Genomic DNA, 19,881 nt, shown 5'->3' with positions numbered 1-19,881 from the left:
TCGAAATATAGGGATATTAAAATTTATATTGATAAAAAAACGGACAAACTCTTGAGTAAAAACAAATTAACTTAGTATTTTATAACTTTTTAATATTTATCCTAAAAAATGCCCATAAACCATAGACATTTTGTAATTTTTGCAAAGAGTCAAAGACCTCAGATGACGTGTCAATTGAACTTTTTTGCTAATAATTTATATTTAAAAGCTAAACGCAGCCTTCATTTGGCTTTGTCATAATAGATTTTGTGACTAATATCTACTTACGTACAATCGTTAGTGTTATATTTTTTTATTCAAAATAATGTAAAAAGAACGTACAATATTTTTTTTGTTTCTGAACGCAAGCTTCAACTCATGCCACTTTTCCATAGACAACGATATTCTGCGCACGCCATTTTGTAATTTTGAGCATGTTGATTCGACTCTCAAAATGAATTTCATTTCAATAATAAGTTTTATTGGTGATGTAGTGTAATTAATGTAATAGTGAAAGAAGCAAATAAGCCAAAATGGAAATGCCGGAAGTTAAATCGTTCAACGCGGAGGTATACTTATTACTTGGTTTTCGTATAATGCAAAATGTTCCGTGGCATTTTATTAACAAAATTTTTCTTACAGTTATCCGCGTTGTACGACAACAAGCCGCCTATATCAAAGGCGAAGATGAGTGCTATCACAAGAGGTGCTATAAAGGCCATAAAGTTCTATAAACATGTAGTGCACAGTGTTGAAAAGTTCATTCAGAAATGCAAACCAGAGTATAAAGTGCCTGGGCTTTACGTGATAGATTCAATAGTGAGACAGTCCCGGCATCAGTTCGGGCAGGATAAGGATGTGTTCGCGCCGCGGTTTGCTAAGAACATGCAACAAACCTTCGCAAACCTCTTCAGATGTCCTCCTGAGGATAAGGTTAGTTACATAAAATGAATGTTTTAGGTTATAATTCGCTCCTCTCTTATCTATGTATCGAGCAAATTGTTAATGAAAATGGATTTACTATTCAACCTAATTATAAATTATGTTTATTTACTATTTCGGGGAGGTTCTCCCTAGAACAAGATCTACCTATTTATTTAAAGATAACAGTTAAAATTGCAAATCATACTAATATGATTGATAGCTTGTATTGTCAAACAAAACAATGTAACTTGAATATACAACTTATATCATGTTCTTACTAAAACTTGTCTTTAAATAATTTATAAAATAATTTCTAATATGATATCACTGTTATAACAATAACAATCCTTTAATAAAATTATAATGTTGTTTTTCAGCGCAATATCATCAGAGTACTTAATTTATGGCAAAAGAACAATGTGTTCAGTCCACAAGTTATACAACCTCTTCTTGATATGGCTGACCCTAATCATCCATTGCACCAAGAGATACAACAACAGCAAAACAACACTGCTAATGGTAATATCATCATTCTTTACTTACTTAAAATTCATGAAAATCTCATTCTACAGATATAAACCCATTCTTACATGGAGATAATACAAATATTGACTGGATTTAATAACCATCTTAATCCAAGAATCTCTGGATCAAGTTTTTGCCATAAATGCAATAGAATTAATCTCAAAAAACAGATCTTAATGAAACTTGTTGATTGTTACATTAACTATGCATAGTTGTCTTAAAATACTTTATTGTTTTGCCAATTATTATAGACTTTATGGATTAGTGAATAAAGTTTATATTGTAAAATTTCAGGGAGCAGTCTGAACATAAGTCACAATGCAACGGATAACAAAATATCTCCTGTGCCACAACCACTCCATACTCCACAGTCTTCCACACCTATGGGAGATCAGGTAATATGTCTTACCTTATCAAGAATAAGGTTCATTTTTAAATAACACACTTCAAAATAAATAAATAATGATATAAAAATCAAAACCATCGGCATTGGCATCATAATATTCATACAAATCAGAGCAAACATTCTCAGATGATTTTATTAGCAATGCCACATTTTTACAGTTATAAAAAAATCAATCTGTCAATTAGCATTCTCTATAGCTCTTGATAAATCAAGCTTATCACTCATTGACCTCTTTGAACTTTACTATCATAAAAAGAGGTTGAACATAACACCCAACCTGTTTCATTATTCTACAACATTACAAATATAAAAAAAAGATATGACTTGATTAAAAGTGATGTTTACTTTCTTATCTTTAGGATTTTTTTATCTGCTTATAATTGGTTCATTGGGGAAAATTATTTAATACCTGATTGCCTGATAATGGTATTATCAACCACTAATGTAATAATAATTGCTAATTTATAAATGAGTGACATTTGCAAGTACAAAATTAAGAGGTTTTTTGGAACTTAATGAATTAAATTAGGCATGTAATTGATTCTAATTAAACATTAGTTGTTAATCATTGTGTGGTAAATATAGTAAAAACAATGAAAGACTGTTTCCTAGTACAAAGGGTGTTACATGCTTTACAATGTAAGGTGATAATAAATGGAAATATCTGCTTGCATGCTTATAGTAGCAACTTATAGCTGACTACAATGTATAAAGTATAAACACACTACAATGTTTTAAAACTAAATGAATCTAACTATAAATGTGGCACTAACAATGAGTTTATTAAAAATCTAATAGGAAATGCCAACTCCAATTAGGTACCAATTAGATAACTTAAAATTTCTTCAGGTGTGATGTTTTATTTTTTCTAATTTACATACAAAGTATTACCAAGCTTTTTTCAGTTTTTTGATAATTTCTCAGTAGTAGCATGGAGCCTGGAAATGTGCACAGTATAAGGCAATAGGCTCACCCCTTAATACATGTAACTCATAATATAAATGGTAAAAATTAAGTGTACATTCTACAGTGGTATTACATGCCATAACATGCATCTCTACGGGGTAGGTATGGGGATAAAAGGCGTAGCGATGACATTTCCCTACACTGAGATTTCTCCTATGCCGTGGGTGCGCCTATAAGTGTCATAGACGTAACACCTAGACTGAGAACAACAATTTGTTACATATCTATAATATTCTATCCTATCAGTTCCAGGACCAACCTTCAGGCCAGCCGGCGAAGTTCAACAGGAAGTTGTTGAATGACTTCGAGTACGAGAGCGAGGACGACGCGGCGCCGGAGCCCGCGCCGCAGCACTCCTCGCACTCCACGCACACCTCGCACTCCACGCACGCCACGCATTCTACTACTCATGCGCAACAAAACCCCGCTGATGCTTTGGGCAGGTAAATACTCACTGTTTTCAAATGTACAATTTGAACAAGTGATTAGTTTTCTAAGGACCGACAGTCTGGAAGGGATGGCCAAATATGCACCTTTAAATTAACATGCGCTTTTGGCCAGTTATTGTCCAGAATCAGACCCAAGACCTCTTACTAGGTAATGTGATCACACTGACAAAAAAATCCTGAAGTTCTGTTGACTCCAAATTACATAAAATGCTATGCCAAAATAAATACTAACATAATCTTTATCTCTTTTCAGTATCTTAACAAATCCTGAAATCATGAGGCAGCTGCAGAGTTTGCAAGCTCAAATGCAGATGATGACCGGAATGCAGATACCTGTAAGTAGTACTTTAGAAACCATTGCATGAACAAATTGCATGAAAATGAGCATTGCGCAATAGGGCCTGTCCGCATCTCCACGTCATGACGTCATCAACGTGGAATGGTGCGGACAGTGCCACGGACGTGACTAACATTTTCACGTCACAATTAACGTTGACACGTTAATTTTCACATCATGTCAACTATCAAATCGCTTTTCTCGATAAACATACCCCATACTGAGTACTAAAGACAAATGCTCATAGCCAACAGATACTAGAAGGAAATAACAATTTAATTAATTAATTGGGAAAGGGCCCCAAAAATAATGTTTAAGAACTAACAGTCAACTCGTTTGATTGTTTTAGAATCTGATGCCTATGATGTCTGATCTTCAAATGCAACAATCTCAAAATCAAGGCCTGCCATTTATGGTAAGATTATTTTTTAAGGGATACATTGCTTTCCCCGTTCATCGCCTGTTTAGATTGTTATCTGCATTAGAATGCCTTTGCTATGCAGTTGAAGTCTGATCACCCACGATATCGTATCGTCTTGTACTTTTATTACATGGTTGCTTTACATTGAACGAACACGAAACGAGAGCGCTTCGGCGCTATGTCGATCAATCAGAGCGCTGAACGCGCTATCGATTCAATTACTTTAAACGTAAAGCAAATGCACGAATATACCAACCAATCAGAGCGCCGAACGCGCTGTCGTTTCCGATCTTGTTAAACGTAAAGAAAACTCTTACTAAGCCCTCGGATCCTGACAATAAATGCGATTTTGTAGATTTAAAATCTATTTCAACAGTCACCACAAACATTTGATAATTATGAAGTTAAGAAAATTAAGATTTATTTTGTACAGTAGCCACTGTTTATGTACTGTATCTTAATCATTATTTTCTTACCTACCAAACTACATAATCGTTTTGCTCTCAAACTTATCCTACATTACTGAAAGAGCTTAATACAATATTAATTCCATGTTTTTCTTTCCAGGGATCACAGTCAGATTCCCAGAAGCAGAATGACCCGAAGGATGATATGGTTGAGTCTGACATTGAGTTTGTAGAGACCGGACCACAAGTCATTGAAATTCCTGACGCTAATGATTCTAGGTAATTATTTAATTGTCGTTTTTTTTTGCAGTAAATACTAGTTTTTAATGGTTACATGCTTAACTTAACGTAATGTTTTTCTCATTAGCAAATGCTAGAAATCCTATTTGTTCCTATTAGGATTTTTCTTTGTCAAATGTATTGTTTTTTACGATACTTTTGATATATTCATTTCATTTATAATATGTATCATACCTATTCTCTAATCTTATGTAAAAGTAACTAAATAATTCGAATGTATAGATTTCCGAAAAATTAAACTTATTGTATACATAATAAAGACCAATTCTAGACAACACAAGAATCTCATTGATGATTCGTTCTAACAAATGAATAACAATGTCCACAGTCCATCACCGAAATCTCGGCGACATCGTTCGAGATCGAAGTCACCGCGGCGTCGTCGCAGGTCATCGCGGTCGAGGTCAAGGTCGCCCAGGAGACGGAGGGACAGAGACCGCGATAGAGAAAGGTGAGAATTTATCTCTTTAGTGAGCTATTTTTTACACTAATGTAAATGTTATAGTTATAGGGCCTAGTGATGTTGTTCTTAATAAATGTTTCGTATGCATATGAACTGATGAATTGTGATTTATTTTTTCAGAGATAAAGACAGAGATAGAGATAAGGAAAAGAACTACAAGGAACGGGAAGCAGAAAGAGAAAAACAGAGGGAGCGAGAGAAGAAAGGACTTCCACCAATCAAGAAAGAAAATCTTAGTGGTAAGTTTCAGGTCAAGTCTTATTAGCTCTTTGTATCTTCTGTCATTCTCGACTTTGTGTGAAGTTTTGTTTGTAAATGAGTGTGCTTGGGATTGGAGATATAACTAATTCATATTTTGGATGCACTTGATCCGGGTTATCACTAAAATAATCGCCACATAATACTTTGTTTGAATTGTAAATAAAGGGTGTCCCAACAAGAACGCAAGATTTAAATTTTAAATAAAACGCAGATATTTTAAAAAAATCGTGAAAGCTTTATAATATTGTAAAGTAGAGAGGATGAGGTTATCTATGGAACAATACATCGGGCAGATGGCTGCCGCTGGTTTGCTGAAACATACGCGATCTTTCAATGAAATTTTCAATGACCGTTTTGCATAAATGCTGCGGTATTTCATTAATACAGCGTCCAATTTCCTTTTTAAAGCTTGAGTCGTCGTCGGCTTATTCGCATAAACCATCGACTTTAAGAAACCCCAAAGAAAAAAGTCTAATGGTGATAAATCACATGATCTAGGCGGCCAATTCTGGTCTCTAAAACGTGAAATAACACGACCGGGACATGACTGATGCAGCAATTCAGTTGTTTCTCTGGTTATATGACATGTGGCGCCATCTTGTGGAAACCACATGCCTTCCAAATCCATTTTTTCAATTCGAGGTATGAAAAGACTGGTTATCATTTTACGATACCGAACACCATGATTGACTGTTTGCGCTTGACCTGCTCATTTTTAATCGTGTAGCGCTCCATTTTTACTAACCTCGTACCTTATACTAACAAAAAATAACACGTGTTCAAATGTCAAACAATGATACTTCGAATGCCGCCAAATTTAAATCTTGCGTTCTTGTTGGGACACCCAATATATCCCAAGATTCCTTGTCCATCAACCATACTACCAATGACGTATTTAACCAAGAAGATAACCAATAATTTATTACACTTTCAGTATGCAGCACCACGCTATGGGTAGGCCACCTATCAAAACTGGCGACGCCTGAGGAACTATCAGACCTCTTCGGTGCTATCGGCGGAGTGGCCGCCATCGACGTCGTGGCTCCACGAGGCTGTGCCTTCGTCGTCATGGAGAGACGACGGGACGCCGCCAAAGCTATCGCCAAGCTTAACAGGCATAAACTGCATTCTAAGGAGATTACGGTAAACTTAATTAATTATTTTTATCGGCTTTGAAATATTTACAATCAACGTATGCGACTTACGTGTGAATTTCGTCATCAAAAATTCCTTCAATAGATCCTTCAATTTACATCAAAAAGTTATAAAAAATTCATGCCAATAAGAAAATTATTAATAGAACAAGCTTTTTGTATTCAGTTTCAATTGACAACCTTCTTCAAATTATTCTACTTTTATAATATAATAATATAATATAATATAATTTACTATTTTTTATTTAATAAGAACAAAGATATAAAGTCAAACAATAAACTATACTTAGTCCTTTTTCAACATAGTGTCAGTGTTTGGATAATATTGTCAATGCTGTTTCCAGGTGGCGTGGGCCCCGGGCAAGGGCGTGAAGGGTCGCGAGTGGAAGGACTACTGGGAGGCGGAGCTGGGCGTGTCGTACCTGCCGTGGGGCGCGCTGCAGGCCCGCTGGGCGCTGGGCGCGCTGTCCCTGGACGCGCTCGAGGACGGCGGCGCCGTCGACGAGGACACGCTGCCGCCATGGCTGCCGCCCAGGGTACATGTCCTTATTGTTACTATTATTTATGCAACGTTACCTAGAACAACACACACACAACGTCACGCCTTTTTATCCTCGAAGGGGTAGGCAGAGGTACACATTACGGCACGTAATGCCATTATACAATATGCATCCACGTTTCACCATTTGTGTCATAAATCCCATGTAATAGGGGATGAGCCAATTGCCATATACTTATTGAGAATTTTTTTGAAAACCCGAAAAAAACACTGGTACTATGCCCGACCCGGGAATTAAACCCGAGACCCCTTGTACAACAGTCGCACCTACAACCAGTCGACCAATGAGACAGTTAAAGAAAATACTCCTTTAGTAAGTTGAAGATATTGTGACTTTGACTATGCTTTCTTTCAATCTGTATTAACTAGATTACTTACGATTACAGATCCTCCCGAAGACAATGATGGACAACATGTCGATGCTGGGCATGCCGGGCGCGGCGCCGGGCCTGGCCCTGGGCACGCTGGGCACACTGCCGGGCAGCCTGCCGCCGGTGTCCATGCCCCCCGTCAGTATGCCCCCTACACTCAGCCTGCCCCCCAACCTACCTCCGGGGGCTAATCCGGCTATTAGTATACCTAGGATGCCTCCTCCAGGGTGAGTGATTGTTTTTAATCTATTGTTATACAAAACTATGTTGTAAATAGTGTTAGTTATGCCATCTATAATTCTAATTCAAACATCCAAGATTTGTAAAATCGATAATTAGTTAAATCCGTCTCCAACATAAATGAATGTCAGAAAAAATCATAAAACAATTTCCCTAAAAATGTTAACTCAGGGTTGATATGCACGACCACTAATGTATCATAAACCATCTTTAATGTCACAGCCCAATTCAACATTTTAATCATAAAAAAGAAAATATTGTTACTTATTCATTTTTCATAAAACAACTAATTAAAAATCTATGTTCTATATTCCAGAATGACAGCAGGAATGCCACCAGGTCTAGCCCCAGGTATCCCTCCAGGTATCCGACCACCCACACTACCCAACATGCCCAGTGGAGTACCTGGTAAATATTACTTCTACAACTTTAATTTCAAATACTCACATAATTTGTCATACTGCTAAGCGATTTTATCAGCCGCATTGTATCTGTTAATCAGAGAAATGCATGAATCCTTTTCATATTTTGCCAGTTATCAGCCCCATATAAGAAACTTGTTCAAAATTAAGAATTTCATAATCGAAAATCTCGAAAGGTTCATATTTTGTTCAACGGTCGCATTTTGAGCCACTAAATAAATGGAAATTGATGAAAAAATGCACACATTCGTGTTGGAAGGTAGATAAATTAATAGTTATATTCTTAGCGGCAGGGTATGTTGTAGGGCTGCAGAACGAGGCGGGCCTGGCGCCCGGGGCTCCGCTGCTTCGCTTCCCGCCTGGAGTGCCGCCGCAGTCACTCGCACAGACCGGTAAATTTTTTTACTTACTATATTACGAAGTACACTTTTTTGTGTTTTAAGGAGCTAATAGTTGAGTATGCCTACCCAAATAATACTATTTGGGTGGGCCTTATTTACATTCACTAGTTTACTTGTGTCTTCCGTGTGACTATTTCATATTCGCTGATTAGAACGAATTATGTTCAGAAAAATGAAACATGGCCAAACCAATAATTTAATGGAACCATGTATATCTTAAAACTGCGATCAGCCACCAAAGGACGAGCAGTAACTTACAATTACCAACTACTGGCCTTGCCAAGCGAAGAGATTAGTACGATATTTAAACAGTTTAACGTAGTGTCCGTGGAATGTATACTTGAACCCAATCCCCCGCAGGTATGGTGGGCGGGTTCCTGAGCAGTTTGCTGGGAGTAGGCGGGCTACTACCCGGCGTACCCTTGTTACATCCTGCGCTACACGACACTAGCACCGCGCCGCCCAACGTAAGTAGCCTACTTTTCTTATTTTCATTTATTTCGATCCGACATCTAAAGCCGTGTCCATAGGACACACCAACTTCAGTATTTCGGTGATTTTCTATAGTTGACAGAAAGATAAACCGTTTATTCTGCCACGACAAACAAGTGACCGAGAGCACACAATGAAATTAGTTGTATTTACTCCTATTTTGTCCTTCGACGTGGAGAACTAAGGGGATTTGTCCAGCAGTCGACGTCTCTCGGCTGATGATGATGATGATTCCCTACTGAATATGTCTTACATTTTTATCTGCTGTAGACAAAAACTTGATCTGTGTCTTAATACTTTCATGGCATTGAAGTGTAAATTGATAGTATTTGCTATACCAATTTTAACAATACCATATCTCCCGCAGCGCGGCTCGGCGGCGGGCAGCGACGACGCCATGGACCTGGACCCCGAGGAGCCCGCGGCAGAGGACCACGACACCACCGACACCTCCGCGCCACCGCCCGCGCTACTGCCCGACCAGGTACATATACCAGCTCATGCTCAATGTTATTTTAGTAATAGTCTCTCAGTCTGTCCATCCAAAGTATCTCCACTCCATCGTTATTGTTGAAAACGAAATATATGTTGTCGAATAACACTGACTGTATCGTATGAAATTACGATGCAGTCAGTGTCTTAAGCAGTGTCTTTAGTCTGTCTAAAGTAAGTCAGTGTTGGTTACCCTCCTCTCATTTTGATGGTTGGTAAAGCATCAGTTGTTTACATTTAGTCATACACTATACATAATTTTAGTCTATTAATGTCTCATCTGGTACATAATCATCATTAATCTATATTTTATCTTGACTGCACGGTTGGCGCGGTGGCTGGGCAACTGGCTGCCGTACAACGTGTCGCGGGTTCGATTCCCGCACGGAACAACTCTTTGTGTGATCCACAGATTGTTGTTTCGGGTCTGGGTGTCATGTGCATGTGAAATTGTATGTTTGTAAACGCACCCACGACACAGGAGAAAATCCTAATGTGGGGCAACGTTTATTTAACAAAAAAAATGGTTGAATTACAAAACTTCTCCTCCAAAAACTCCAAATAAACACTAACCTAACAAACTCTTCTTCAAAACAGATTCAAGCCCTGCTATCAAAACCTCCGCCAAACTTCAACTCAGCAGAGCCTCCTCCAGGCTTCAACATGTCGGAGCCACCTCCATTCAACGTCTCACAGCCACCTCCTGACGACAAGATGGATGACGACAGGAAGGACAGAGACAGGGATAGAAGGGGCGGCGACAGAGATAGAGACAGGAGGGGGGAGAGGGATCGGGATCGGAGAGAAAGAGGGGATCGAGGGGAAAGGGGTGGTGATCGAAGAGATCGAGGTGAGCGGGATCGAGGACGGGAGAGAGATCGGTGAGTTTTGGTTTATTTATATTATTTTTACATTGTAATAAGCATTTTATTTGAAAAATCTGAATATACATTCGAAAATTTTAATCCCAATTTTAAAGTACTTTTACCTCTTTCCACTTTGCCTTTCACGTTTTGTGATCAATTAATACAAGTATGTTTTATATCAATCAATTTTAAACCCTAAACTTAGACCTTAAAGTTGTTTCGGAAAAACATACATTTTAATAATCATTGAATTTTCACAGTGACGGCCGTGATGATCGTCGGGATCGCGATAGAGACCGAGGTCGGGAGAGGAGAGACAGAGACAGAGATAGAGATCGCGAAAGGGGAGACAGGTTCTCTTCGAGAGATAATAATAGGTGAGAATTAAGGTTTACTTTTGCATGCTGGATAAATATTATTCTATCGATCTTTATGTTAGCCATCACAGCTGTTGCTGAACATAAGCTATCTGTTTCCAACCATTGACTACTATACTACTTCAGACTAATTGTTATTGTCCCAAGAAACCTAAGAATCAAACTACCAAAATTCACTCACACACACACAACGTCACGCCTTTTATCCTCGAAGGGGTAAGCAGAGGTACACATGCACATCACGGCACCTAATGCCGCTATACAATGTACACCGACTTTTCACCATTACCAAAATTCATTAAAATTATATTAGTTTAATTATATTATTATTTAATTGAAACAATTGAAATGTTCCATAATATTAATACAAAATCAACTCCCACAGAGATCGTACGGGCAGTCGAGAGAAATCACCTAGAGCGCCGGCAAACAACGATAATCCCGAAAAGAGTCTACAAGAGAGACTGTGGGAGATGGCCAATGGGAAGCCGACGAGAGACGACAAGCGGGACGACTTCCCCGACCAGAGGGACGACGCCACCGACCAGAGGAACGACCGCCCGCCACTCATCGACAGATTGCCTGCCAGGCATGACGGACCCCCGCCGCCCATGGATACCGGTTAGTTACATACCTATTGTATTTTTGAAGAGATAGTGAGATATTTCCCAGTTTCTTTTTCAAAATGATGTTGTGCTTGCTTTAGCGGATGTAAGACTTATAAAACTTGAAAGATGTTTTTGTTTTTACACATATGTATTTAGATTAGGTTGCTTCGTGTTGTTGAACTAAGCTTCAACACATTTCATTGAATAAATAATTCGGTAGTCGCGATATTTTATAGCCAATCAGCATCTGAAAGATGTTGTGCTTATTTTGTTGTTAGTCTTGTGATATCCAGCCATCAGGCATGGCATCAAAAACAGAAACAACAAGAACATTTTCAAATACTCATATTTTAAGACAATCAAGAATAATTTTGTCGCTTGAAATTGTTTGTAAAATGACAGAGATAGCAGGATATTTAAGTTAAAGTTAGGATAGAGCTATGCAATGTGCAAGTGGGGTAACTCAGTATGTATGCAGCGGAGGCGGAGTGGGCGCCGGGCGCGGGCCGACTGCCGCACGTCGCCGCGCACTACCGCGCCGGTCAGTCTCACTGCTTACTGCTTCGCTTGCAACCCATGAAGCTAATACAAACAGGAGATGTCATAACTTAATTCCATTAACATAATGCGTGACACTTTGCGAGGAGTGCGAGACGTTACAATTCCCGCTCTATCTCTATTTTCCAACATGCATTCCCATACTACAAACATGTTGCCAATTGTCCACATTTTAATGTTCCACGTTCTAAATGCTAATAACATATAAAAAAAGGTCTAGCTTTTTACTTGTAATATCATTGGGCAGGGCCCATTTGTTTTGTCACAGTGCACAATCACATTATGACATCTCCTTTTTGTACTTGCTTCATGCTTATACTCTATTCGCATTATACATACGGCTTCAAAACCATAATCTACGAACTGTTTATTAAGAAATTTTATCAGGAAACTCAAAAATGAGGTAGAACCATAGCTCGAGTATAGTATCGATAGTAGGGAAGCCATCCATAGCAAGTATACATAGCTTAGCTGAGTCCGTTTCCACCAGTGCTAAGTTATGTGTACCAATGAATATGATTGGTGGAAGCCAAACGCATCCACATCAACGTAGCATAGCACATCTCTGGTGGAAAGGCATTCTAAAGATTAGTAGGCATTTCATGGATCAATATAAAGCTGTGTGTATTATGTGTGGCTTTATCGCTTTTCTAAATCTTGTTTAGTTGATGACTTCTTTATGTATCTATTTTAGTTTTAGTGTTTTCTGCTTTATTTCTGAAATTATATCTTTTCCATTTTAACTTGCACTTTGAAAGCCAATGCACTTATTACGAGTTTGCTTTACGTTTAAAGTAATCGAAACGAGAGCGAATTCAGCGCTGTGATTGGTTGGTTTATTCAAGCCCGCCAACCAGAGCGCCAAACGCGTTCTCGTTTCGATAAAGACTTCCACTAGATTACATTTACCACCTACCTTAGAATATAACGAACAGTCATCTTTATTTTATGTTGTTTCTTCCTACTTCATACCGTCACTGCACTTAATTTTCCTTCGTAATTCTTCACGCATTTTTTTTTTAATTACTAATCTTCTATCTACTGTCTGTATGTGGGGTCCCTCATTTTTCTATAATTTAATTCTTTAGTATAAAGTAAACATTCTGTTTCTGGTATCAGGTTCCTTCTAGATTGCCATAAATAACTAATTAATGCAAAATTTTAATTGAGATGTTTCGAAACAAAATTTGGTCGATTAAAGGCGTATTTCCATTTACAGAATTGAGAATGAGAGGACCGCCTAGGCCCCCGATGGCAGGTATGGCTGGACAAGGTTACCTCATTATGTAAGCTCACACAGCATGTTGCAGTCATACCTAACGTTGTATGTCACTACTTTCAGGTCCCTGGATGGACGGCCCCGGCCCGGGCCCCTTCGGCCCCCGCTTCAACGGCATGGGTCCCCCCTTCAACCGGCCACCATTCGACGGGCCGCGGCCTCCCTTCGACGGCGGCCCGCCCATGTTCGAAGGCGGCCCACGGTTCGAGAGGCCTCCGTTCGGTCGGATGCCGTTCGATGGAATGAACCGACCGCCTTTCGACGGACCACGGCCACCGTTTGACGGGCCGCGCCCACCATTCGACGGGCCGCGCCCGCCTTTCGACGGAGCTCGGCCATTCGATCCTCCCTTCGAAGGTGACCGACCACCCTTCGACGGCCCGCCGCGGTTCGACGGACCCCCGGAGTTCTTCGACCGTCCCCGAGGACGCTTCGATGATCGCGATCAGTACGGCGACCGAGGCTGGAGCGGAGACAGAGACCGCGATAGAGACTGGGGCGACCGACGCCCCGACTGGGACGACAGGCGCAGGGATAGGAGACCTAGGGACCACGAGGACAGATATAACAGACCAGACCGAGGAGACAGGAGGAGAAACTTTGACGACCAAGGTAGACCTAACGACCAACGACGCGGTGACGACAACCAGAACAGAAGTAACGACTCACGTCGTGCTGACGAAAGTCAACCAAACAAGCCTGCTGATGCACGCCGCGGAGACGACAGACGTGAAGGTAGCCAGAGTAAATCGAGGCCACCGCGGGATGAACGAAGTGATAAAAACGATAGGAATAGTTCTAGACGAGACAGGGATAGGAAGTCTAGATGGGGCGCGGCTGAGGAAGCTGAAACTACGGGCAACGGGGAGAGCGAAAAGCCGCAGGAGGCTGAGACAGCCACTATTCAGGCTGCCGGCGACGTCGCCGCCAGTGCCGAGCCCAGCGAGGCCACCGACACTACTAGTCAAGATGAACAAACTGTACAAACTGAGGTCAGCGACAGCATTCCTTCACACGAAACTGAATCTGAGAAAGGCTTCCAGCCTCCTGAAGACAGCATGGATAGTAATGAAACTCCCGGCCTGACGGAGCGCTCCGTGGAGCCCAGTCCCGGCGGGCTCGACGACAAGATGGAGCGCTCGCCACCGGAGCCCTCGCCTGTAGAACACTCGCTCCCAGAGCCCTCGCCGCAAGAGCACTCGCTCCCCGAGCCTTCGCCCCCCTCGCACTCGCTCCCCCCTCCCTCGCCCCCTTCAGACTCTATGCCCGAGCGCTCGCCCCCAGAGTGTAGTGTACCGGAGCGGTCCCCCCCAGAACCGTCACCTCCGCCGGCGGAAGAGCGAGCACAGGAGCAGTGTGCGAACACTTTGTACGACGCGGATGAAACTGTCGACACCAACTTCTCAGCTCCCGCCGCCACTGAGTACGAACGAGAGCGAGATCCGTCGCCGCCTCCTGTAGCTGAAAAAGATTTTGAAGAATCTAGCATGGATGCGACGAAACCTGTCGATATGTTTAGTCCTGAATTGGAACAGAGTGAGAGTTCGCAGGAGGCCGACGTATCGGAGCCACAGAGTGAGAGTAAGGAAGGAGCCGCTTGACAGCGGCGCCGATGGAAGCTGAACGTGGGATATTTCCAGTGGAAATGATTCGGGTGACGCCGCGGGCCCCGAGCGACCGCCGCTACCTGCCGCAGCGTAGCTATCGCTCTGCCGACCGCCGAAACCGTTATAACGCCAAAGATATTTTTTTTATACTCGAAACAAAAAGTTGAAATATACGAGTGCCTTATTGGTTACCAAAAGTGGTGTTTTGTTTTGATCGACGGCACGCGAGGCGTAGAAGAGGAACGCGCCTGGGCACTCAAGTCGAGTGACCCGGGCCAGGTACGGTTGCTAATGATACACATTGTACGCGCGTCTAGAACAATTGCACGCTATTGCACACACTACTGCGACGTTGCAACATGTCCGCGACTTGTCCTTTATAATACTCTCTGGACGATTTCACTTCCATCTTAATCGTTGTATTCAATTAAATGACCAGACACTACATGTTGCAACAGTAATAACTTGAGAGACATGCACAATTGTACTCGGCGGGCGTCATTATTTTATTATTGCATAATGTCGAAATGGGATCGAAAGTTATAGTACATTAATCTAGTGTAAAGTAATGAAGTAGTCCAATCGTTTTAATTTATCTAATACATATGATTACCATTTCGACATATTATATCGCTAGCAATGTGTGCAAAATACCTGTGCGGCGGCCGCGTCACCCGAATCAGCCACGGATATACTGGAAGCGTAGCGGCTACAAGAACGGAAGATACGGCGACTGTCTGAACTATGGACTCATGTGTTTAGATATTGTGTTACGTCGACCTGACGACTGTTTGTTAAGTTCTTTTTTATTTTTACGTTACTAACTTCGATTACTCGAATTGTATGTGTATACTTATTTTTTTATTAGCAAGATACGTTGCTATCTAATATTACTCAACATTTCCACCAAACTTGTTAGTACTATTTCGCACCTTTAAACAATTCTACAAGGTGTCTCAAAAGAAAGTTCACATTTAAATCTTTTTTTAAAAGAAAAGTCTTAGCTTTATTGAAAAATATTTTATTGTATATTGAAGTACACTGTTTGGGAATTTATTTTTTAAAAATAACATCGTCCTAATGGAAACCGTTTCGCTCTCGGCATTCATTTAGTCGGGCACTAAAATTGCCTATGACAGCTCGGCAGGTAGTCTCCGTGATGGCTGCCATTTCATGACGGATATTTTCTTTTAATTGTGCCAGGGAAGTCGGTTTATTAGCGTAAACTTTTGATTTGACATAACCCCACAGGAAAAAATCCATAGGCGTTAAATCGGGACTCCGTGGAGGTCTATTTATGTCACCTCGCCTGGAGATTAATTTGTTCGGAAAAAATTCTCGAACTCGAGGCAGAGATCTGTTGGACGCGTGTGAAGTTGCTCCATCCTGCTGGAACCATGTTCTTTGGTTGTAACCAGGAAAGTTTTGCAGTTGTGGTACAAAAAACTCGTCTAACATCTCCACATAACGCTCTGAATTCACTGTGAGTATGCGTCCCCTTCCATCTTCAAAAAAGGGCCGATAATTCGGCTGTAACACTGTCCACGTTTTCGGCTGTTCTTGATGTTCTTGGCCGCCCAGATTTTGGTTTCTCCAGAGTTGACCCAGTCTCTTCAAACTTCTTAACCCATTTTGCAATGAGTCGAGTGCTAGGCGCATCATTTAAGTGACGAATATGTCGAATACTGCAGAATTTTCTACGCGCTACAGTCGCCGAATTACCGTTTTTGTAAAACTCACGTATGAACAACCCTCGGTCCGCACCAGAGAAACGCTCCATAGCGACTAAATTCCCAAGAGCCAGACTACCGACTGACATACCCCCCGCGCCCCTCAGAATAGTTGCTTTCGCGTAATAAAATAAGCAAATGTGAACTTACTTTTGAGACACCTTGTATTTGTCTTAGGTAATTTGGTGGCGGTAGGGAACGGATTTTAAAGTAACGACTATTTAAATCTATTTTATAGATATAAACATAAATGTTTTATAAATTTATATAGGCACTATATCTGTAGTTAAATTGTTTATGGATTTAGGTTTACTGTAGGCTGGCAATAAGTATATTTTACTTTGAGGAATACAGCGCAATAAGTGCTATGTTACGCTTCGTAGCATCGATGTTTATATGTAACATATTTTTATAAAATTATAATGTGAGTCTTATTATATCATTGAGATTTACCTACTCCATTCATTTTAAACTCTTCAATGTTAGGTAATGTTTTAGCTGTGTAGATAAACATTATATTTTCAATGCATGCTTCAATGTTTGTCATATTTGCTTGAATAAAAATTTTGAAAATTCATTGGAGCCATGTTTGATTAGATACCGGAACTCGTTAGTATTCTAGTGCAGCATGTCACCGTGGGTCCCTCTGTCGACGTGCGGGCTCCCTTTTGCACACATTGACTAGTTTGTGCGTTGTTTTTGTTCACGTTTCAGCTACAGCTTAAACGAGCCTTCAGCATAACAAATTCAGCCGACGGGACCACCTACTCGACGTGTCTGCATTGATTATAAAGAAAATCGATCCAATTAATATACTAATCCTCATTCCTCTTTTATTGACCCTTCCTTGAAACTAAATTGCCATTACATGCATAGGCCTGGTTTCATAAAGATAAACGTTTTAGACAGGCTACTCTATATAGTTTTATAAGGGGTGGGGAGGTAAATAGTTTAAACTATATAGAGCTACAGCTCAGCTCACTGTTGTAGCTACAGCTACAGCAGTTTAATAATTCGTTTGGAGCCCTTTTCTTTTATTGGATTTTTAATAAAAATCCCAGCTTAATTGATACGGCGCTAGCTACGCCCTTGGCTAAAAACTTAAAAACTTTGAGGAATATATTTAAAAGTAAACTCCAGTATCCTCATTATCAGTGCCCAGTATCAAAAGTGGTTGTAGGTACACCACTATTATTTGTCTAAATAGGGTATATGCATGTATTTTTTAAATGTTTTTAAATGGTAATTTACATCATTATATAAATGTTAAAAAAACCAACACCAAAAAAAAAGGAATTCGGGTAAAAAAAGCAGTTTTAAAATAATAGATTCGTAACAGCATTTTAAACGACCGTCATTTTGGCGCGCTCGCGTGACGTCAAAGTCTATAATAACAGTTGAAACTGCAAAGTGTTTTGGGTCATAATTTGTATATATTTCGTGTTTTACGTGAATTCACTTCAATTACATAATGCAACAGGATAGTAAACAGACTTTTAAATATTGTATCGTGCCCAAGTGTAAAAATACAAATAGAAATGCACCAAATAAAGTATTTTTTCTTGTCCCGAGAGGTGAGGACGTAAGGAGAAAGTGGTGCAAAATCATGAAAAGGGACATGATATCTCCATCAACTTGTTTATATTGTTGTGAAGATCATATAATATGCTTCAGATAATATGTTTTTCACACAATACAATAAATAACCTTAAAATGTTTTCCCATTCGCATTTTAAGGTTATGTTATTTCCAGGCTATTTCTATTTACTTATAGGTAAAAATTATCCAAAGAAGGCGTCGAAAACCAAATAAATATAATATTTATTGTGTAATTACCTTGCTGCTTTCACTCCTTTTATTTCAGTAGACGTAAAATCCGAATTTGATGTGAAATACGCGGTCATCATAAACACATAAATTTTTGGAAGATTGTCCGATTGTGCCTTGACGTAACCAATATCAGTCATTTCCTGTGACTTTCCTGCCACTCTTTTACGAAACAATATCACTTCAATATCAACTCAAAATCACAAAAAAACTGAATTTCGTTGCAAGCATTCAACAATAGCACTTGTTGATATTTGTTATTATAGACTTTGACGTCACAAACTACTCTGACCAATAGCAATGCGTTTCAACTAATTTGAATTTCCCGCTTATTTTGTGCATTTTGCAATAATTATTTTCTTATTCAAAACAAAATTATATTGAAAATTATTGATAGATTTATAAATCTAATGGAAAAGAGATTATATGAAAAAAAAAATTATCGTTATTTGAATCATGCGCATATACCCTATTGGAAAAACACGGGCTTGATATTCAAAACTGAACTTCATTAGAGTAATTTCTATAAACTTGTACATATTCACTGGGCAAGAGGGAAGCAAAACCTTTCCCGTTAATGTATTTTCAGCAATATTGTGAGAAAAATATGATTTCACATCACCTACCAATCGTAACTAGTTTATATGCTCACTAGATGGCGCTTATCTAAAGTAAGGTCCAACAAAAGGTCCAATCACTAGCTATCAAAAATTCTACGACCAACAGTGTAAAATACGAGCTAATTTCTAATTGGCCGAACAGACAGGTCCAAACTAGAGCCATCTAGTGAATAAAAACTAACTCCCATTGGAGATATTATGAAGACCGCGGGTTCGAATCCCCGTATAATATTTTATTATGATGACAAGAAATATCAGAATAGTTTCGGTAAATAGTACAACTGCCAATGTTCGGCAAACTCTAATTTTCTCGACAAGAACCTAGGAAACAAAATTGGAATAACACTAAAATCTTGAGTTTGGGTTCGTTGGGAGCCAAAAGTTAGAATATAAAATACTTTTTAAAAAAAATAAACCGACTTCACTAAAAAAGTTAAAAATAACTTTAATTTCGGAAGTCGGTGTTTCTCGGTATTATTAATTTGTTTGTTACACCGACTTCCGAAATTAAAGTTATTTTTAACTTTTTTAGTGAAGTCGGTTTATTTTTTTGTAAAAAGTATTTTATTTCACACTTTTTAGTTGCGATACTCAGTATCGCAACTAAAAAAGTCGGTTAAAATTCTCTATCTCAATAACTACTTTATTTATTTGTATTGTCACAGTCACTTAATTAACTTTATTGTGATTTCTTGTGAGTATGAAGTTCCATTGGCCATTTCTGGTCTTCTTCATCAGTTCCACCTCTTCAAAGGTTACTTTTTGACTGCAAATGTTTCAATTCTAGATGAATATACCAAAATCACTATATAGTTCCCTATAATATTTGAGGAGTTCCCT

The 19,881-nt window shown here is 39.5% G+C and overlaps 1 protein-coding gene across 9 annotated transcripts; it reads left to right on the top strand.

The window, feature by feature from the left end:
- Positions 1-364: 364 nt before the first annotated feature.
- Positions 365-17,171, top strand: LOC118276140 (SR-related and CTD-associated factor 4). 9 transcript variants are annotated; one of them, XM_050707413.1, is made up of 23 exons: positions 368-548; positions 622-912; positions 1,281-1,422; positions 1,723-1,823; positions 3,047-3,243; positions 3,503-3,584; positions 3,936-4,001; positions 4,575-4,693; positions 5,043-5,165; positions 5,298-5,416; positions 6,373-6,581; positions 6,937-7,128; positions 7,538-7,749; positions 8,079-8,170; positions 8,490-8,576; positions 8,946-9,052; positions 9,445-9,561; positions 10,167-10,450; positions 10,696-10,812; positions 11,198-11,433; positions 11,899-11,961; positions 13,198-13,236; positions 13,321-17,171. In XM_050707413.1, exons 1-23 carry the CDS (start codon positions 513-515, stop codon positions 14,856-14,858), a joined length of 4,569 nt encoding a protein of 1,522 aa, XP_050563370.1. In that variant the 5' UTR covers positions 368-512; the 3' UTR covers positions 14,859-17,171. The 9 variants fall into 9 exon arrangements, with proteins under 9 accessions (XP_050563376.1, XP_050563370.1, XP_050563369.1 ...); XM_050707412.1 differs by having other exon boundaries at positions 8,478-8,576; XM_050707411.1 differs by having other exon boundaries at positions 8,472-8,576.
- Positions 17,172-19,881: the final 2,710 nt, after the last annotated feature.

Source organism: Spodoptera frugiperda, chromosome 31 (genome assembly GCF_023101765.2).
Source record: "Spodoptera frugiperda isolate SF20-4 chromosome 31, AGI-APGP_CSIRO_Sfru_2.0, whole genome shotgun sequence".
NCBI classification, from domain to species: Eukaryota; Metazoa; Arthropoda; class Insecta; order Lepidoptera; family Noctuidae; genus Spodoptera; species Spodoptera frugiperda.
Note: the sequence above shows the minus strand (reverse complement) of the source record. Positions and strands in the feature narration are given on the sequence as shown.